Genomic DNA, 17068 nt, shown 5'->3' with positions numbered 1-17068 from the left:
TGTGGTGTCGGCTCTGATGGCGTCTCATCGTTTCCACTGAGGCCATCGGACACTGACCCAGCCGAACTCGGAGCCAGAAACCCGCCTTCTGTGGTGCATTGAATGCGTGTAGAGCACAGTCGTGGTTGGAGACGGTTGAGAGACGGTTGAGTTCGTTGCCTGAAGAGAGTAAATACTTAAGCAGAAACCTCCCAGGAGTGCAGAGCTTGTCGTTCTCCCCGAAGAGCCCCAGGGAGAGGAGGAGGCCAGGTGTCCCCCAGCACTGCCCGCCTGACCGGTGATGTCACACGGGAAGGCTCCAGGCAAGCCACAGTCGGCCTGGGCTGCTTCTGGCTCACCTAGGGTTGAAGTCTATATTGGCAGGAACTAAATTGAGGGGCAGGGAGGGAGCTGTGCAAGCCGGAGAGGTCGAGATGGGGCAGTGGCGTCCGAGTAGGTGCTGGCCGCACGTGGATCTGGACACTGAGTGCACATTTTTCTCTCCCGTGTCCCCCTCCCCAGCACACACCCCCTCGGTCTGCACCCACAGAGTAATACGGTGACCCAAGCAAAGCAAGGACTTAGTAAGGACATTTGAGATTTCTAGGGGCAGTTACGAGGGAAGTGAATCAGAATCACGAGAGAAGAGAGATGCCTGTGTGCATACGCGCCTGTTTGGTGGGGGAGGTGTTGGCCGAGAATTAAAATGGTACGAACATTGGTGGTGGCCGGGGCTCAGGCCCTCCTGGCCCCTAGAATCCGTGATCCCGCACACAGCCTCAGGAATCTGGCTGGCTGGCTTTGAATTTGGGCGGCACCGCTCGCAAACTGTGCCTCGGTTTCCCCATTTGTAAAAGAGGAGCCCTTCTTCGGAAAGGCAGCGGTGTGCGGGATGTGAGTGGCGGGGGGGCCGGGCTCAGAGTGATCCTCGGCAAAGCTGGCCGAAACCCGTCAGGACTGGCGAGGCCCGGAACTGCCCACTCCCCGCCCGGGGGCCTCTCCTCTCTGGGCTGATGAGCTGGTGGCAGGATGATCCCACGACGGAGCCGTGTTTGACCGGGGGTCTCCTTTCCTCTTCAGGGTGAGAAGGGTCCCCAAGGCCCAGCTGGCCGAGATGGCCTCCAGGGTCCCGTGGGGCTCCCCGGTCCAGCTGGCCCCGTGGGCCCCCCTGGAGAAGACGGAGACAAGGTAAGAAGAGTTGGGGCAAGTGCCCCTGCCCGCGGGCGGACGACCCGCAGCCCAGACTGCCGGTGCGGGTGGCACAGCGGCCCCCGCCCCTGCTCGCTCGGCGTCGGTGCAGGATTTCGGAAAAGCTCCCAAATAGCGCGGTGACGAATGAGATCTCTGGAATGCTCGGGGGGCTTTGAAACTGCTTTCCTCCCGTGCGGTTCTGCCGTTTCGGGGACGTTTGCTGCCAGCCTCCTGAGCGAGGAGAGATCCTCCCCGCTCCCTGGTGCATCACGTCGGTGCTGAATGTGCGGAGCCCGGCATGACGAGATTTTACTCGGTGTCTATTTATTTATTTTTTTTCTTTCAACATTTTTTTAAATTTATTTTTGGGACAGAGAGAGACAGAGCATGAACGGGGGAGGGGCAGAGAGAGAGGGAGACACAGAATCCGAAACAGGCTCCAGGCTCCGAGCCATCAGCCCAGAGCCTGACGTGGGGCTCGAACTCACAGACCGCGAGATCGTGACCTGGCTGAAGTCGGACGCTCAACTGACTGTGCCACCCAGGCGCCCCTCGGTGTCTATTTTTAAGTGTAGTCGCTTGAATCATCAAGGCCCCCGTTCATTAAGAGTGTGCTTGATGATTCTACTGCTGTTACTTCCGGAGCTGATATTTCACCCCTCGTTTAATGAAGACGGTGGAATCTCGCTCTTTGGCTTGACTTTCCATTTGTGATAACTCGGGTGACATTTCTGACTTCGTCACCTGTGCGCAGATGACTCCGCCTCTCAGCGCGGGGGACAGCTCTGTACGACAGGGACGCTGGGCACTTTCATAATCCCTCTGGAGCCCGGTAACCGATGTCTCTGTTCCTGCGTCGCTATGCCTCCCGATTTGACAGACAAAGTAAATATTTCCACCGTGATTCTCACCACGTTTTAAAATCCGCTAAAGTCCTGTACCGTGTGAGATGGAGGCCACGTCCCGTTCAGTATTGTATTAGAAGGGAAATCAATTAATCTGAGGAAATGTCTCTTCCTTGGAAAGTTATCCGCTGCCCCCCCCCCAGAGAGGAGATGATTCTTCATCTCTAGGAAAAAATAATTATGGGGAGCGGATAACATGCAGAGAGTTCGGGGCTAACAGATCTTCCTGGTCTTTCCGCAGGGAGAGATCGGGGAGCCTGGACAGAAGGGGAGCAAGGGGGACAAGGGCGAGCAGGTACGGGGACCCCGCGCTCCCTGCTGGCGTTTACGCCATCCTCAACGCGGCAGCATCAGCAGCCCAGAGCAGGACACGGCTGCTGGAACCCGCGTGTGGGTGGCGTGCATGCACACGTGTGCACACGGGCGTGTGTGTGTGTCTGTGCGTGCACGTACGTATGTCCCTGAGTGAGTCCCTTGTGAACAGACAAGTGGGAGGCGTTCACGGGTTTTGGGAAGTAAGGCCAGTGGAGCGTTTGGTCCTCGAGGCTTTCGGCTCTGCAGGCCTGGGTCACGGCCGACCTTCGGTGCTCAGGGCCACGGGCACCCTGACCGCTGCCTCTTTGTTTTGCCCCTTTTTCCTTTGCTCAGTCTGCTCAGGGGCCCTAGTGTCTTCTTGAAAAACAGTGTCACTCGGGGCCAGCTCCTTCCTGGTACGGGTGACACCTGTCCACTCTGCTGAGCGGCTGGGCCTCTTCAGGGGGGTCGGTGTCCCCAGGCGGTCAGTGACCGTGTGCCCGTGGGGGCCGCCGCCCGGTGCTGCTTCCCTTGCCTTCCTCCCTCCCTCGCTCCCTGGGCCGACAGTGGGCTGTGCCTGGGGACACACCGCCAGCCTCGCGCTCTGGAGCCGGGTCCTGGCCCTGTGTGGGGCGCGGCGTGGCGCCCATCGTGTGCTTAACGCAGGGCCCCCGGGGCCCGCGTCTGGGCGTGTGGTGGGAGCTCAGATGATGCACGGCGGCCGCCAGCACCGCCCGCAACGACACGCCTCTGCCGCCGGGCCGGCATCCTTCCACCGACGGCCACGCGTGGGGGCTGAGCTGACGGCCCCGGGACCGGGGTCTCTGCCCCGACCGGCCCTCCCCGTCGGCCTCCGCTCTGGCCCCAGGAAAGCAGCCGTGTCTCTGTCCTTTCCCTCCAGGGTCCGCCTGGGCCCACCGGTCCTCAGGGCCCCATCGGACAGCCAGGCCCCTCTGTGAGTATCCGTGCTTAATCCCGAGCCCCTCGAGCCGGCGGGGTACCGGCAGCGGCTCCTCACCCCCGGCTCCATCATCCCCCCCGCAGGGAGCCGACGGCGAGCCGGGCCCTCGCGGCCAGCAGGGCCTTTTTGGGCAGAAAGGTGACGAAGGTCCTAGAGGATTTCCTGGGCCCCCCGGGCCAGTGGGGCTGCAGGTAACTGACCACAGGGTTTGTGCAAGGGCGGTGGTCTCCTTCTGAAGGGACCTCATCTTTGCTGTGCCGGCCCCTCCCGTCCCCCTCCTCTCGTCTCCCCTCTCCCCTTCCTCCCCTCCCCCTCTCCCCTCCCCTCCCTTCCCCTCCCCTCTCCCCTTCCTTCCCTACCCTGTCTCCCCTCCCCTAGTCCCTCCCCTCCCCCTCTCCCCTCCCCTCCCCTTCCCCTCCCCTCTCCCCTTCCTTCCCTACCCTGTCTCCCCTCCCCTAGTCCCTCCCCTCCCCCTCTCCCCTCCCCTCTCCCTTCCTCATCCCCCACCCTCCCCTACCCCACTCCTCCTCCCCTCCCTCCCCTACCCCTTCCCTTTCCTTCCTGTCCCTTCTCCCCGTCCTGATTCCCTCTCCCCTCTCCTCTCTCCACCCTCCTTCCCCTCTCCTCTCCCCTCCCCCACCCCTCTCCTCCTGACATTTTAAGAATGGGGAATCTAAGACCGGGCTCTGTGGGCCTCCCGGGGCTTCCTCATTAATCGGAAACAACGCAAATCCCCGTGACCGCAGACGTGTCCGTATTTGCTCCTCTTGACCAGCGGTGTGGGTTCCCGCACTCGTTGCAGAGATGGTGGAAATGACTGACCCACTGTAAGAACTGTAGATGAAAAGAGTGCCTGGCAAACGTACGACTCAGGACCGATGGCTTTAAACGCCCAGGCGCGTCTTACCTCCGTGGATTCGCACGCACGCACGCGCGTGTGTGGTCTCCTTCAGCTTTTGCAAAATCGGAATCACGCAGAGCGTACGGAAAGTTTGAGCGCAGCTCCTTGCATTTCGCTTTACGCGTTGTGTTCAGGTTACTAGATATTCTTTAGATGTGTCCCTTTTTATTTATTTTGAAAACGTGATTTTTAGTCACTGCCAGCATATGGTGGCGACATAATTTATTCCGACATTTCCCTGCTGTTGGCTCATTAGGTTTTACTGTTTAATGGGACAGTGTGGCAAGCGCCTTGGTCCATAAATCTCCAAGTACTCTTTCAAGATTTCCTCCGGCTAATTCCGAGACCTGGCATCACGGGGGTGGCCTCGCATTTGGCTATATACGCTCAGAAGCACATTCTGAGGCTCTTGGATGCTTGCTTGGCGCGGTGGTGGGGAGACCGTGAAGGCCTCGTGGGTATCGGGATAGCGCGACACCGACCTGCTAAGTTTCTGCCGTGTTCCTGTCCCCAGGGTCTGCCGGGACCTCCCGGAGAGAAGGGCGAGACTGGGGACGTGGGTCAGATGGTAAGTGTGACCAGGATGCGCCGGCCCGGCCGGGCGTGGCGGCTCGTTTCTGTTTCGGCCACAGTTTGCGTTTTGTCTCTGCTCACTGGTTCTCCTTCCCCTAGGGACCCCCGGGCCCCCCCGGCCCCCGAGGACCCTCTGGAGCTCCAGGCGCTGACGGGCCACAAGGGCCTCCGGGTGGCATAGGCAATCCTGGTGCGGTGGGAGAGAAGGTGACTCATGCCCCTCGCTGTTCTGGTGGCCGATGTGCGTGTGCATGTGTGTGCGTGTGTGTGTCCAGCTGTGGATACGGGCGTGCGGGGCGTTGCTGGGTCGTTCCCGTCAGACGCACCTTGACACTTGGCAGACCTGTGCCGTGGAGCTGGGGGCTCCGACCCCTGTTCCCGGCGGCCGTTTGCAGAGTTTCCAAGCGCTACAACCAGCAGGGAGGCCCAGCCCCCTCCCAGATCCGGCTCTGATGGGTCTTGTCCGTTCCTGGCAGTGCGGGCGTGTCCACGTTTACCGTTCCTGCTTCACAGCCTGGGGTCCCCCTCATCCGATCAGATGAGTTGCAGGGCGTGGGCCCTGGGGATGCCTCCGTGAGCAGGGCGGGCTCTGGGTGTGCACTCGTGTGCACGAGCAGGACTCCACACGGTGCCCGTGACCTTGCTCCGCTGCTAAAGCCCTTGCCCTACTTCCTCGGGATAAAAGGGACGAGGCCAACGTGCTCCTGCCCATTTGCAGTCCCTGGACACCATTTCCAGAACTTTCCGACATCAGCCCGTTAAACTGAAAGAAGTTCTCCGTCACTGCCCATTTTTTACGATACGAACCTTAACAGAGAAGCATCTCCTGCTAAAGCCCGCGAACTAATGATGCGCTGCCTCTGCTCGGAGGCGTCTCCCTCCCAGCGCGCCCACCTCCGCCCAGGGCGGCTGCACCCTCTGAGCCTGTGGTGCTGCGTATTCGCTGCCTGGGCCCGGCCCTTCCCCCCTGCTCTGTCCCCTGTCCCTCCCACTGCCTTCTCTTTGTCGTCCCCCAGAGCTCACCCGAGCGCCGTCTGTGACGCCCAGACTGCTCTGGTCCCCTCCTCTGTGTGAACGTCACGGCCTGCGAGTACCAAGGCCAACACACGCCCTGACAGGGACGCGTCTGCCCTCCAACCCCACACGCCGTCGCAGTGTGCTGGCCGCTCGCTCGCCCCGGGCCCCCACCTGCCCGATGGCAGTGAGGGTCTGCTAAGTGCTTGGAGCCAGGGCCCCTGTTCTCGGTGCCACCGTAACCGTGTCGCGTTTCCTCCTTAGGGTGAGCCTGGTGAAGCCGGAGAGCCTGGCCTGCCTGGAGAGGGGGGCCCTCCGGTGAGTGGGCTGGGGCGGCCCCGACCACGGGCCCCTGCTGGGTGGGAAGCTCACAGTCTGCCCCAGTTGTCCCGTCCATGCGACGGGAGCCGTGTTTCCCCTCACGCTTACCTCCATGGGGTTACCGTACCAAGAGGGCGTGCGTGTGTGCGAGCCTGCCCGTGTGTGTGCGCGTGTGTGAACACGTTGGCGGTGAACACCCGCGAGCGAAGGCCGTAAGTCCGTCCGCCGTCTGTGGTGATCCAGACCTGCTCGTGGGCTGCCACAAACATGGGGGCAGTTGTCCCCTCATCAGCCCATACTGGAATGTTCTGACCTTCGCAGGTCAGACGGGCGTTCTTTCCAGGACGGCCTGTGGGAGGCTCTCGGGCACAGAAGGCGGCTGGTGGATGGGGGTCTCCTGGCCTCTCGCTTCCGCCTCCACCTGCACACCGGGGAGTGGGCGGGTGTCCTGGGCCCCCGCAGCCCCTCCCACCTGGAAGCCAAAGGTCCCCTCCAGGGGCCCCAGAAAGCCGGTGGGCCCATCAGGCCCACCTTGGAATGCCAGCGGGGCCAGGCCATCGCCGGGGGCCACCAAGGGCTGGGGAGCACGAGCAGCTTCGGGGACCCACTGGGCCCAGCGTGTCACCCCCCCCAACCCCGAGGGCACTCGCTTTCCCGTGCAAACAAGGGGGTTGGCCTGAGGCCAGCACGGCACTCTGCAAAACTGGGGCCGGCTCCGAGGGCACCGACGCTGGCCTTTCCCTCCAGGGACCCAAAGGAGAAAGGGGCGAGAAGGGCGAGTCGGGCCCTTCTGGTGCAGCAGGACCCCCTGGACCCAAAGGCCCTCCTGGGGACGACGGTCCCAAAGGCAGCCCCGTGAGTAACTCCCAGATGCCAGGGCGCCCCGAAGCTGGCGACCTCTGGGCCCGGGCTTTTCTCATTCTCTGCTGGCGCACTAAAGCTCCCGACCACGATGGGTCTTGGGGTAACGTTTGTAAAGCGTAGAGGCTTTCACACCAGCTGCTGGGCCGGAGATGTGGAGGTGAGGAAGAGGAGGGGTGGGGTGGGGGAGCTTCCGGGCCTCATGTGCCCAGCCCGGGAAGCTTGCTAAATGGGCTGCAGGAGCAGCGGTCTACGTGGATGCCACCTTCCCGTGGCCTGTCCCACTTCGTCTCAGAAGGGACTTCTAGTAGCATGTTCTAGAAGCCTGAAGATCTGGGCCTGGTCTCAGCCTGGAGCCCCGGGAGCGGAGTCATGGGCACAGCGCCTGCCCTCCTCCGTGTGCCCTGAAAGCAGAGCGCTGAGCCTTCCTTGCCCGCGTGGGGTGTGGCTGGGATGAGGTGGTCTCCGGGGAGCTTCTGGGCCGTGGGCGCGCTCCTGGTGTCACACAGAGGGCATTGCAGGGGCTGGGTGAGGCGGGGGTCCTGGGGATGCGGCGGCAGCCCCCCGGTTGCTCGGGGCCCCGACGTGCCTCTCTGTCTGTTTCAGGGCCCTGTCGGCTTTCCTGGAGATCCTGGTCCCCCTGGAGAGCCTGGCCCCGCGGTAGGTGTTCAAGGCCACGGAGCCCCCACCCCCGCCAGCCCTCCCCCTGCCTTTGCCATCCGGGTTTTGCCTTCCTGGTTGTCTCCTGTGAATCCTCCTTGGGACACGGTGCTCTCCCACGTGGCCTCCAGGCTGTGGTGCTTAGGAGTTCCCGCTTGGCCACCCAGAGAGGGTTGGGTTCTCGGGAAGGGACTGGGGACACGGTGGGCATTGGCGTGTGACTCGGAAGACAAGAGGAACTTGCTTTTATCCCCTCAGGGTCAAGATGGCCCCCCTGGTGACAAAGGGGACGACGGTGAGGCTGGGCAAACGGTGAGTCCACTCGTGACCTCCAGGGACCCCAGCTAGCTGGTGGAGGGTGTTGGGCGCTCTTGGGATTTGCCACTTGCTCTGTTCCTTTCTGAGAAAAAGCCGCGCCCAGTTCCCTCGTAGGAGCCATTCTTCCCCGCGAGCTCCCTGCAGGACTCTGGTGGAAGCTGGGGACAGCTGTACTGGTGATTTGTCACTTGTCACCGGGGAGCCCCTGCCCACCCCAAGCCCACCCGTGAATGTCAGGATGGCCTTATTTCTGCCTAATTGGTGCCTCTCCCCCAAAGGGCTCTGCCCGGGTCAGCCCCCTGGGCTGGGATCACACTAGACTTGCCTCTTATCCCGACACTGAGTTTCTGAAACATCGCTTCTAGCCACGTGTGCCCGGTTTGGAACCGACCCCAGTGGGCCTCCCCTTCCTCGGGGACGGCCCCAGAGTCCTCACCGATTTCCCTCACCCCCACCCTGCACCAACGAGGCAGGTCGCTGCTGGGCACTTCGTCCCTCGGGCGCGGGCTGGCGTCGCCCGTGTGAGACGAGCAGCAAACAAAGCCCCGGAGATGCCCGAGTTCCCCTGCTCCCGGGGCTGGGGCTCGGGGCCACCCTTGTCCTCCCCGTGCCTCGGGGTCCACTCCTGTCGCCGGGGATGCGGGCAGGGGGTGGTGTGGACGGTCGCTGGGCATCCAGAGTAATTGCTACGCGGTGGGAAAGTGCTGGTTGAAAATGCGGCAGAACCGTGGCCGCGAGCCAGGGTTCCCGGTCCCGCTGCTGCTGGAGCCCCGGTGCGGGATGACTTCACCTGGGACTTGTGGCAGCTCCAGAGGAAGAGGGAGGCAGCCTCGGGGCCGGCCGAGGACGGGGCGCACACGCCGAGAACTTCGTGCCAGGCGTCCGTCTGACCGACCCTGATTCCCAAATTCTGTGTTCTTTCTCTGACCCCAGGGATCCCCGGGCCCTACTGGTGAACCGGGACCGTCTGGGCCTCCAGGAAAAAGGGTAAATAAATAATCCCGTACGTCGCCCCTGCCTGCGAGATTTCTGCGTGAGGCCCGCCCCTCCCCTCCGCCCTTCCGCCTGGCCCCGCGCCCGCTAGGCGGCCCTCGCCGGGCACCTGCTTCCGGTTGAGGCGTGCTCTCCAGCCCCGTCGTGTCATCAAACCTCAGACCTGCTAGGTCGGTCGCCCCGTGCTTTTGGGGGAGGCCAAGTGCCGATGCCATCGGTGGTGCCCGTCGTGGGGGGAAAGACACCCACGAAGCCGGAGAGGGCCTCGCCCCCTGCGTCAGACCTCTCTCAAAAGTCAGAGCGGGCGAAACGGGCCTTTCTCTGCGCGTTGAATACTTAGCGTCTGGGGGGTGCTGTGGTAGACTGGCCTGCCTGGCGTGTGAGCGGGAAAGGGGCCCCAGCACTGCGGGCTGCCAGAGCCCTCCCCAGACTGACCCGGAGGCCTTTTCCAGAACTGAGACCACTGGGACTCATTCCGGGGGCCTTATCCATGCTGGCCAGCGGCCCGGGAGCCCCCCACCCCCACCCCCGCCCCCCGGCCCATCTCCCTGCAGACACAGACCTCATGGCTCTGGTTTCTTCAGGCAGCTCCTCACACGCTGTTCCCTTGCTCTGTTCCAGGGCCCCCCCGGCCCCGCAGGCCCCGAAGGCAGACAGGGAGAGAAGGGAGCCAAGGTAATGTGCTTCTCTGCTCAGCCGTGACTGTCGAGCTTCCCAGAAGAGCCACCGCCTGCATGGCGGCCGAGTCGGGCGTGAAGTGGAGACGTGGGGACACAGGAAAGCCACAGAGGCAGCGGGGAGCTGGGGCCGGCTCAGAGGGAGGCCTGGCTCTCGCCGCAAAGCAGGAGGGAGACAGCTTGTGGTGCCCACAGGCCCGCAGGCCGTCCGCCCCTCCAGCCTAAGGAGAGGGCAGCTGGTGCTGGGGTACCCGGCCTGGTGCTTGACCCAGTGCCCACCGCGGGGCCGGGCAGAAGGCGGGGCGCCCAGGGCCCTCGAGGGGCCGCTCCCTGTGACTCTGATGGCCCTGTGGGCCTCCTGGAGCTGCCCTGTCGGTAACTGATGCAGGGACAGGAGCCCCCCAGGCCCAGGCCTGCCCAGGCAGTGGTGGCTGAGCCAGCCATGAAGGCAGGGCCGGCTGGAACGGCCATGGTGGCCGAGATCCTTGGAGACTGGGAAGCCCAGACGACCGAGGAAATTAGGGGGGTGGAGAGTTGGTCAGGGTGGCTCCCGTAAAGAACTTGGGACAGCCCCAGATATCTGAGGGCATCTGGGGTCCTCTGGGCGGTGATCGTGGGCCAAGGTGGCCACAGCCTCAAACATCTGTGTCCCTGCAGGGGGAAGCCGGCTTAGAAGGCCCTCCTGGGAAGACTGGCCCCATCGGCCCCCAGGGGGCCCCTGGGAAGCCCGGCCCCGATGGCCTGCGAGGGATCCCTGGCCCTGTGGTGAGCGAACGGGGGCCGGGGAGGGGCAGCGGCTGCCGGGCGGGGGCGTGGGCACAGGACGGGCCCTGTGGGGCTCATGCTGAGGGCCCGTTGCGTTTCAGGGTGAGCAAGGTCTCCCAGGCGCCCCAGGCCCCGACGGCCCCCCCGGCCCCATGGTGAGTGATGATCCTGAGGGGCTCCCCGGCAGGGGTGGAGGGTGGGGTTGGGGAGGAGAGCTCTGATCCCTCCACCTCTTCCCTGCAGGGTCCCCCAGGACTCCCCGGCCTCAAAGGAGATTCTGGCCCTAAGGGGGAAAAGGTAAGACAGGACTCCGGTGCCTCTGAGGCTGTGACTCGGGGCCCCTCACGTCCGGGATTTCAAACTATCAGCCGCCTGTCCGTCCAGTGCCCGCTGCTGGCCGGGGACAGGTCCTGGAAGGCTGGGAACGTAACCAGTCTGTGCTGTATGGAGGACTCGGTCCCTGTCCTCGGTGGGAGACCGTGGCTGAAGGGTGTGCAGGACCCGAGCAGTGTGCCCGCTGTGGATTCTGCAGCACAGCAAAGCCCGCTCCTTTTCTCCAGCTGGGGGGTGATTTTTTTCTGCTCACGCTGATTTATTGACAGGTAGAAAGCACACAAACCAAATAGTTCTTTCTTTTTAAAAAAATTTTTGTTAATGTTTATTTATTTGAGAGAGAGATGGACAGAGCACAAGCGGGGGAGGGGCAGAGAGAGAGGGAGACGCAGAATCCGAAGCAGCCTCCAGGATCCGAGCCGTCGGCACAGCCCCACGCGGGGCTCGAACCCGCGAACCGTGAGATCGTGACCTGAGCCGAAGTCAGATGCTCAACTGACTGAGCCCCCCCAGGCGCCCCCCAGATAGTTCCTTCTAAAAAGGACTGGGGAGTCTGTTTCTTTTCTACTCCGTGCCTATCACCACTCAATCCCTAAAGTAAGGAAAACTGGAAGAGTCCTTCTAGAGCTTTCCACAGGCTCCTCCGAAACGAACACACGTAAGCCTGTGTAGAGAGCGTCCCTTGTAGAGAAACATGAAAAATTGTCGTATCTATAACACCCTGTAACTTTTTCCCTTAAGTCCATAAATGTCTCTGTGCCCATAACAAAAGGCATACACGGTGGCCGTAGAAAAACTGGGCAACGCACAGCAGACGCACAAAACAGCGTCACCCAGGAAACCGTGTTATCACCTTGGTCTGGGATCTGTGTCTCCCTCTCTCTTTAGACCACGATTTGACTGAAGGCCGGCTGTGTCAGACCTGCTCGTCTGTCCCTTGAGCTGTCTTTAGGCCGGTTTCCACACCGGGAGGTGTTGGCCGGTGACTCCGTGGCTTCCCGTGGCCGGGTCGCGCCACGTCCCGCCGGCTCACGTGGTTGGCGGGGAGGCGCGGCCACAGCGAGCGCCGCCTCATGCCTTTGTTTCCAAACAGGGTCATCCAGGCTTGATCGGACTCATCGGACCTCCGGGCGAACAGGGTGAAAAGGGCGACCGCGGTCTTCCCGGCCCCCAGGGCTCCTCCGGCCCTAAGGGCGAACAGGTGCGTGAGGTGGGGCCCCCCAGTGAGCGTCCTCGCGGATGGTGAGAAGCGGCTTACGACCTGGCGCTCCGTGCCCAGCGGACCCGAGGCCGGTTAAAGCTGCAAGGATGTCCTCACGTCCGTCGCGTCTGGAGGGGAACAGCGGAGGGGACGCTGCCCTGGTGGCCCCTCAGGGGGCGTTGCTTCACCCCACTCGAGGGCCTGTGACCCGGCTAACTGCCCCCAGGTCATTGGCAAGTCTCCACCACATTTGCGAGACCCGCGGGCCGGGCTCCCCCCGACCCCGGATATGCACGCCTGGCCCTAGACTTCCCTGGGAACCACAGTAGTGATGGGCGCTTGCACCCCCAGCAAACCTTAGCCAGAGAGATCCCCCCGGCCCCGCACCACTGAGCCCCGGGAGGGCAGGGCACAGGCGGACCCCGTGGCCAGAGAAGGGCGATGTGTGCGTGGCAGCAGGATGGGGGACGAGGCGGGCCTGCCGTGGCTGTGCGCTTCCCCGTGTGAGCGAGGGCTTCGTTCCGGGTATAACTCTCTGCTTCCCAAGGTGCTCACGCCCTTGGCTGCGCCCACCTTGGCCCCCGCCTGACCCGCAGGGGGGCAGCACTCGTGAGGCAGAGCCGCGGGGGCAGGGAATGAAGTGGGACCGCTGACGGCCGCCTGTGGCTGTAGGGTGGTGTCCTCCAGAGCCCCTGTTCCATCTGCCACTGTCTTCCCCAAATGGGAGCTGACCAGGGCGTGGTGACCAGTGACCTCGAGAATTAGGAGGGTGTCCAGGGTCTCCACCACCAGAGTCAGCCGTCACAGCAAACCGGTCTCTGCAACGTCCCGGCCGGGGGGAGCCGGCTTGAGAATTTCTGGGATTCTGACAGCAGTGAGCTGCCCCTGTCCCTGTGTGGCAGAGGGGGAGGGGGAAGGGCGGACTCTCTCAGCCTCCCTCTGCCCTGGCGGGTGCTTATGCCCCAGGCGGAAGCTCATGTGGAGTCCGGGCTCCAGGTGAGCCTTGGGCGCCCTGCGGCTGCGGGGGTGCCGGAGGCTAAAACCAGCCGGGCTGGCCTGTGTGGACGGGGGTCTGGCTGCAAGCTCTAAGTGCGGAGGAACAAAGGGGAGGCACAAAGGGACCCCAGGACACTGACGTCCCCCGCCCCCCAGGGCCTGTGCTCACACCCCGAGTGGAAATCAGCAACGGGGGGACCACTGGGTGTGGGGCTTGTGTATTTCAAGTCGGAACGTTAGAAGGGGTGACGATACCAAGTCACCTCCCCATGGCCCGAAGATGCCAGAGTCTGGCCGGGCCCCGGGCAGCCGGGCGGGGGTGACGGGGCCCCTTGCGGGCCGTGTCCGCTGGAGGAGAGACCGTGAGAGCTGAGGAACTCGGCTTCCAGCAGGTGAGTGTGTCTGTGACCTCCCTCGCGTGATGGCCTGTGTTTTCTGCTCCTTTTCAGGGCATCACTGGTCCTTCCGGCCCGATCGGCCCTCCGGGCCCTCCCGGCTTGCCGGTGTGTATCTGGGAGGGGCGGGTGGTCCCTGGTCGTTCTGGGGGGAGCAGGGAGGCCGGTGAGCCTGGGCCTGGGCCTCAGTATGTGGCGGGAGGGTCACAGGACAGTCAGGAGACCCGGGGTTGGGTCCCACTGCCCAGTGGACATTGGGCCCAGGGTGGATTTGCCCATATCTCCACATCAGGGCCGTGAGCCACACAGCGAGGTGGGGTCTCTGGGCCCCGGGTCCAGGTAGGGGAGGCAGGCATTTGAGGGAACGTGGTTGTTCCACCACACACATCCGTTGGGGGGGGGGGGTGAGGACAGTGTCCCCATCAGCATGAGCCGGACTGCTCGGCCCGGACGAGGGGTGGGGGGCTATCCATAGGGCACCCCCGATTCCCAGGGCACCCTGCACACCAGGGTCCTCCCCCACGGCCTCCAGCCTCCGCTTGCCCCTTGGGTCCGTGTGGCCCAAGGTGGCCCCGTGGATCTGACGCTGGCCCTGCTCTCCCTCTAACTCTGGCTGCCTGAACGTGTGGTGTCTCGGCTGGGGTGGGGGCAGTGTGACCACGTCAGACAGGCCCCTCGGCCTCCCAGTGGGTGAGCGCCAGCCTGCCCCCCAGACAAGCCAGTACAAGCTCAGGCTCCTAGGAGAGGGAGTGGGGCGCAGGGGAGGGGGAGAAGGCCCAGCCCGGCCTGAGCGGGGCTGTGGGTCGAGGTGGGTGCCTGGAGGTGAAGGGGTGCCCGCTCCCTGACGCTCCGTCCCCCGCTCTCTGCAGGGTCCTCCTGGGCCAAAAGGTGCTAAGGGCTCCTCGGTAAGTGGCTTGCACCCCAAGTGGGCCCCCTCTGCCCGGGGGAGGAGGGGCGTGCATCCCCCTGGATGACCGCTTTGGGCCGCCTTCGCCCCCTCGACCCCCGATGGCTTGGTCTTCACGCTCCTCTCCCAGAGCTGACGGTCCTGAGCACGTCCGCAGCCTGGGTCGCTGCAGACAGAGGCATTCGGGCCGTCGCTCCCCACCTCAGCAGGACGGTGCGCCTAAGCTCCCGTCTCGGGGCGTCAGGCTCTTACAGCTGGGACTGTGGACAGGAGGGTCTCTGCCGTCCTCCCCCCGGCACGCTAGACTTTGTCCCTTGCCGTCTCCGTGCAGGTTTCTGGAGATCATCCAGAGCACGAGGTGGGGTTAAGTCACATCCTGGTTCTCCTTCCTTTTTCCCAGGGTCCCACTGGCCCGAAGGGTGAGGCAGGCCACCCAGGACCCCCCGGCCCGCCGGTGAGTCCCCTTCGAACACTTGAAAGTGGGGTGGGGGCTCTCCTGACGCGGAGGCGGTCGTGGGAGCGTCTGTGGGTGCTGTTCACTGTCCAGGACTTGGTGGACGGGGTCCAGTTGCCTCTCTCTGGGAGGCCTGGTTGGGCAGAGGGGGAGAGAGTGCACACGTGCGTGTGTGCGTGTGTGCGCATCCGTGTGCGTGTGACAGCGGGCGGCACCACATGAGGCCCCCGGGGTGATGGGTAGAGGCCCTGATGAGCCAGATTGTGGGGCGCGCCCCCCAGGTCACCCCGTGTTGGCAACACAGCCTCTCGATTCCTGTGTCTGTCCTCGGCTGGGGCCCCCACACGGCCCCCGGGAGGGCTCCTCCCGCGGGTGTTAGTGCGGTCCCACCGTGTGCAGCCCCAGGCTGGGCTGCAGAGGCGAGGGCAGAGCCGGCCCCCCGGCCCTGCTCCCGCCAGAGCCCCCTGGTCCTCTCTGCACACAGGGCCCCCCCGGCGAGGTCATCCAGCCCCTGCCGATCCAGGCATCCAGGACCCGGCGGAACATCGACGCCAGCCAGCTGCTGGACGACGGGGCCGGCGAGAGCTACGCGGACTACGCGGACGGCATGGAGGAGATCTTCGGCTCCCTCAACTCCTTGAAGCTAGAGATCGAGCAGATGAAGCGGCCCCTGGGCACGCAGCAGAACCCCGCACGCACCTGCAAGGACCTGCAGCTCTGCCATCCCGACTTCCCGGACGGTAGGGGCGCACGGGGGCCGGGACGGGGCAGCCCGCGCGCTGGGAAGGACACGGCCTCGGGGCCCCCATCCGTGCGTCAGCTGCGGGCCTGACGGAGGCAGCGCGGGACGCGCCCCGGGAAAGGGGGGCCGGGGAAGCAGGGCCGGGCTCCGAGGTGGCCCGGGGCCCGCTTCCAGTCCCGTCTCAGCCACCGTCCCGTGCGTCACCTGTCACCCTGAGCCTCGGCTGCCCCGTCCGTGAAGTGGGGACAGAAGCGTGTGCCCTACCGGAGGCGGAGACGGTGTGCCGTGTGCTCAGCACGCCTGATGTCAGGGCTGCCGCGGGGGTCACGTCCCCTCCCCGTGCCGTCGGACACGTCCTAGTGTCGGGATCCGGGCGCTGCGTGGGGCAGCAGCCTGCGAGACCCGGACTGTCCGGACTGTTCCGGAAACGCAGCACCCCTCCCGGGCTCACGGCCCTAGGCCACGCGCGGCCCACGGCCCCGTTGGCCGGCCGGCTGCCGCCCCTCTGGGAGGCGCGAGCGCTTCTCCCCCGAGGTCCCCGGTCCCCGGCCTCTCTGACCCCGAGCGCGTGAACCTCCGAGCCCACCTGGAGCCTCTCTGTACTCCCGTCCGCCGGCGCTGACGGGCCCTGGGCTTCACCCTCCCGCCCGGTTCTTGGTGGCGGGTCCGTCGCGCCTCCCTGTGGGTGCAGCACGGAAGGCAGAGCGCGAGCGCGCGGACCCGGGGAAGGCCCGCCCTGGCGGCCTGTGGGCCGGGCCGTGGGTTTTGAACGGCTCAGCCGACAGGGCGCGGATGCTTCTGGAACCGCGCAGGGAGCAGCTCACGAACCCACCTCCCCGTCTGCCGTCCAGGTGAATACTGGGTAGATCCTAACCAAGGCTGTTCCAGAGACTCCTTCAAAGTTTACTGCAATTTCACGGCCGGAGGGGCGACGTGCGTCTTCCCCGACAAGAAGTCCGAGGGGGTGAGTGCCTGCCTCCCCGACTGCCTTCCTGTCACCGCACGGCCGGGCTGACGGCTCCGGCGGTTTCCAGGTGAAGGTTTCTCCCCCGGAAAGTAGACCAGAGCCACGGGACACGGTGGGCACAGCCTCGTGCCATGGCAGGGCGGAAGAGGGTAGCCCCCTCCCCCGGGCTGGGATTTCAACCACTGGTCGCTCCAAGCCTTCCTCAGATGACCCCGTGGTTCTGACCCCAGGCCGACCTGAGGCCCTTGGGGGGGGGGGGGGACTTTGGGGGCAAGTACGAAGTCACCCGGACACATCTCTTAGAGGCTGGCGTCTGCCTCAGTTCTTAGTAGGAGCCTCCTCCTGAGCGCCTGCTCCTGTCTGTCCCGAGTGCAGCGCATCTGTCTGAAGTCTGTTGGGTGCAGGCTGTTGGCGGGCGGGGTTCTGGTTCACGGAGACTGCATGGAGCCAGGGGTTTGTGTGTGTGCACGGGTGAGTGGGGTGGACGCGGGCTCCTTTCCGCCTTGGTGCGGGACAGGTAAGGTGAGCGAGGTCTCTAGCTGAAAGATGGCACGGAGCCCTCTGCGTGGGGCCTGCGTGGGGCCTGCGCAGACCTCCACGGCGCCCCTCAGGCGGCCAGCTGTGCAGACAGTCGAGGCTCCGATGCAGGAGAGCCGGGCA

At 64.5% G+C, this 17068-nt stretch overlaps 1 protein-coding gene across 1 annotated transcript in view; it reads left to right on the top strand.

Moving 5' to 3' along the window:
• The window catches only part of COL5A1 (collagen type V alpha 1 chain), a 148662-nt gene that overhangs the window by 118857 nt on the left and 12737 nt on the right, over window positions 1-17068 (top strand). Inside the window, 21 exon segments of the mRNA XM_030293787.1 lie at window positions 1060-1167; window positions 2317-2370; window positions 3271-3324; window positions 3414-3521; window positions 4746-4799; window positions 4904-5011; window positions 6083-6136; window positions 6887-6994; window positions 7607-7660; window positions 7919-7972; window positions 8912-8965; window positions 9593-9646; window positions 10306-10413; window positions 10515-10568; window positions 10657-10710; window positions 11840-11947; window positions 13393-13446; window positions 14208-14243; window positions 14646-14699; window positions 15184-15439; window positions 16293-16405. Of these exon segments, the coding sequence (XP_030149647.1) occupies window positions 1060-1167; window positions 2317-2370; window positions 3271-3324; window positions 3414-3521; window positions 4746-4799; window positions 4904-5011; window positions 6083-6136; window positions 6887-6994; window positions 7607-7660; window positions 7919-7972; window positions 8912-8965; window positions 9593-9646; window positions 10306-10413; window positions 10515-10568; window positions 10657-10710; window positions 11840-11947; window positions 13393-13446; window positions 14208-14243; window positions 14646-14699; window positions 15184-15439; window positions 16293-16405 (1701 nt within the window).

The sequence above is a fragment of the Lynx canadensis genome, chromosome D4 (genome assembly GCF_007474595.2).
Source record: "Lynx canadensis isolate LIC74 chromosome D4, mLynCan4.pri.v2, whole genome shotgun sequence".
NCBI lineage: Eukaryota > Metazoa > Chordata > Mammalia > Carnivora > Felidae > Lynx > Lynx canadensis.
The sequence above is the reverse complement of the archived record's forward strand: the minus strand, read 5'-3'. Positions and strand labels throughout refer to the sequence as shown.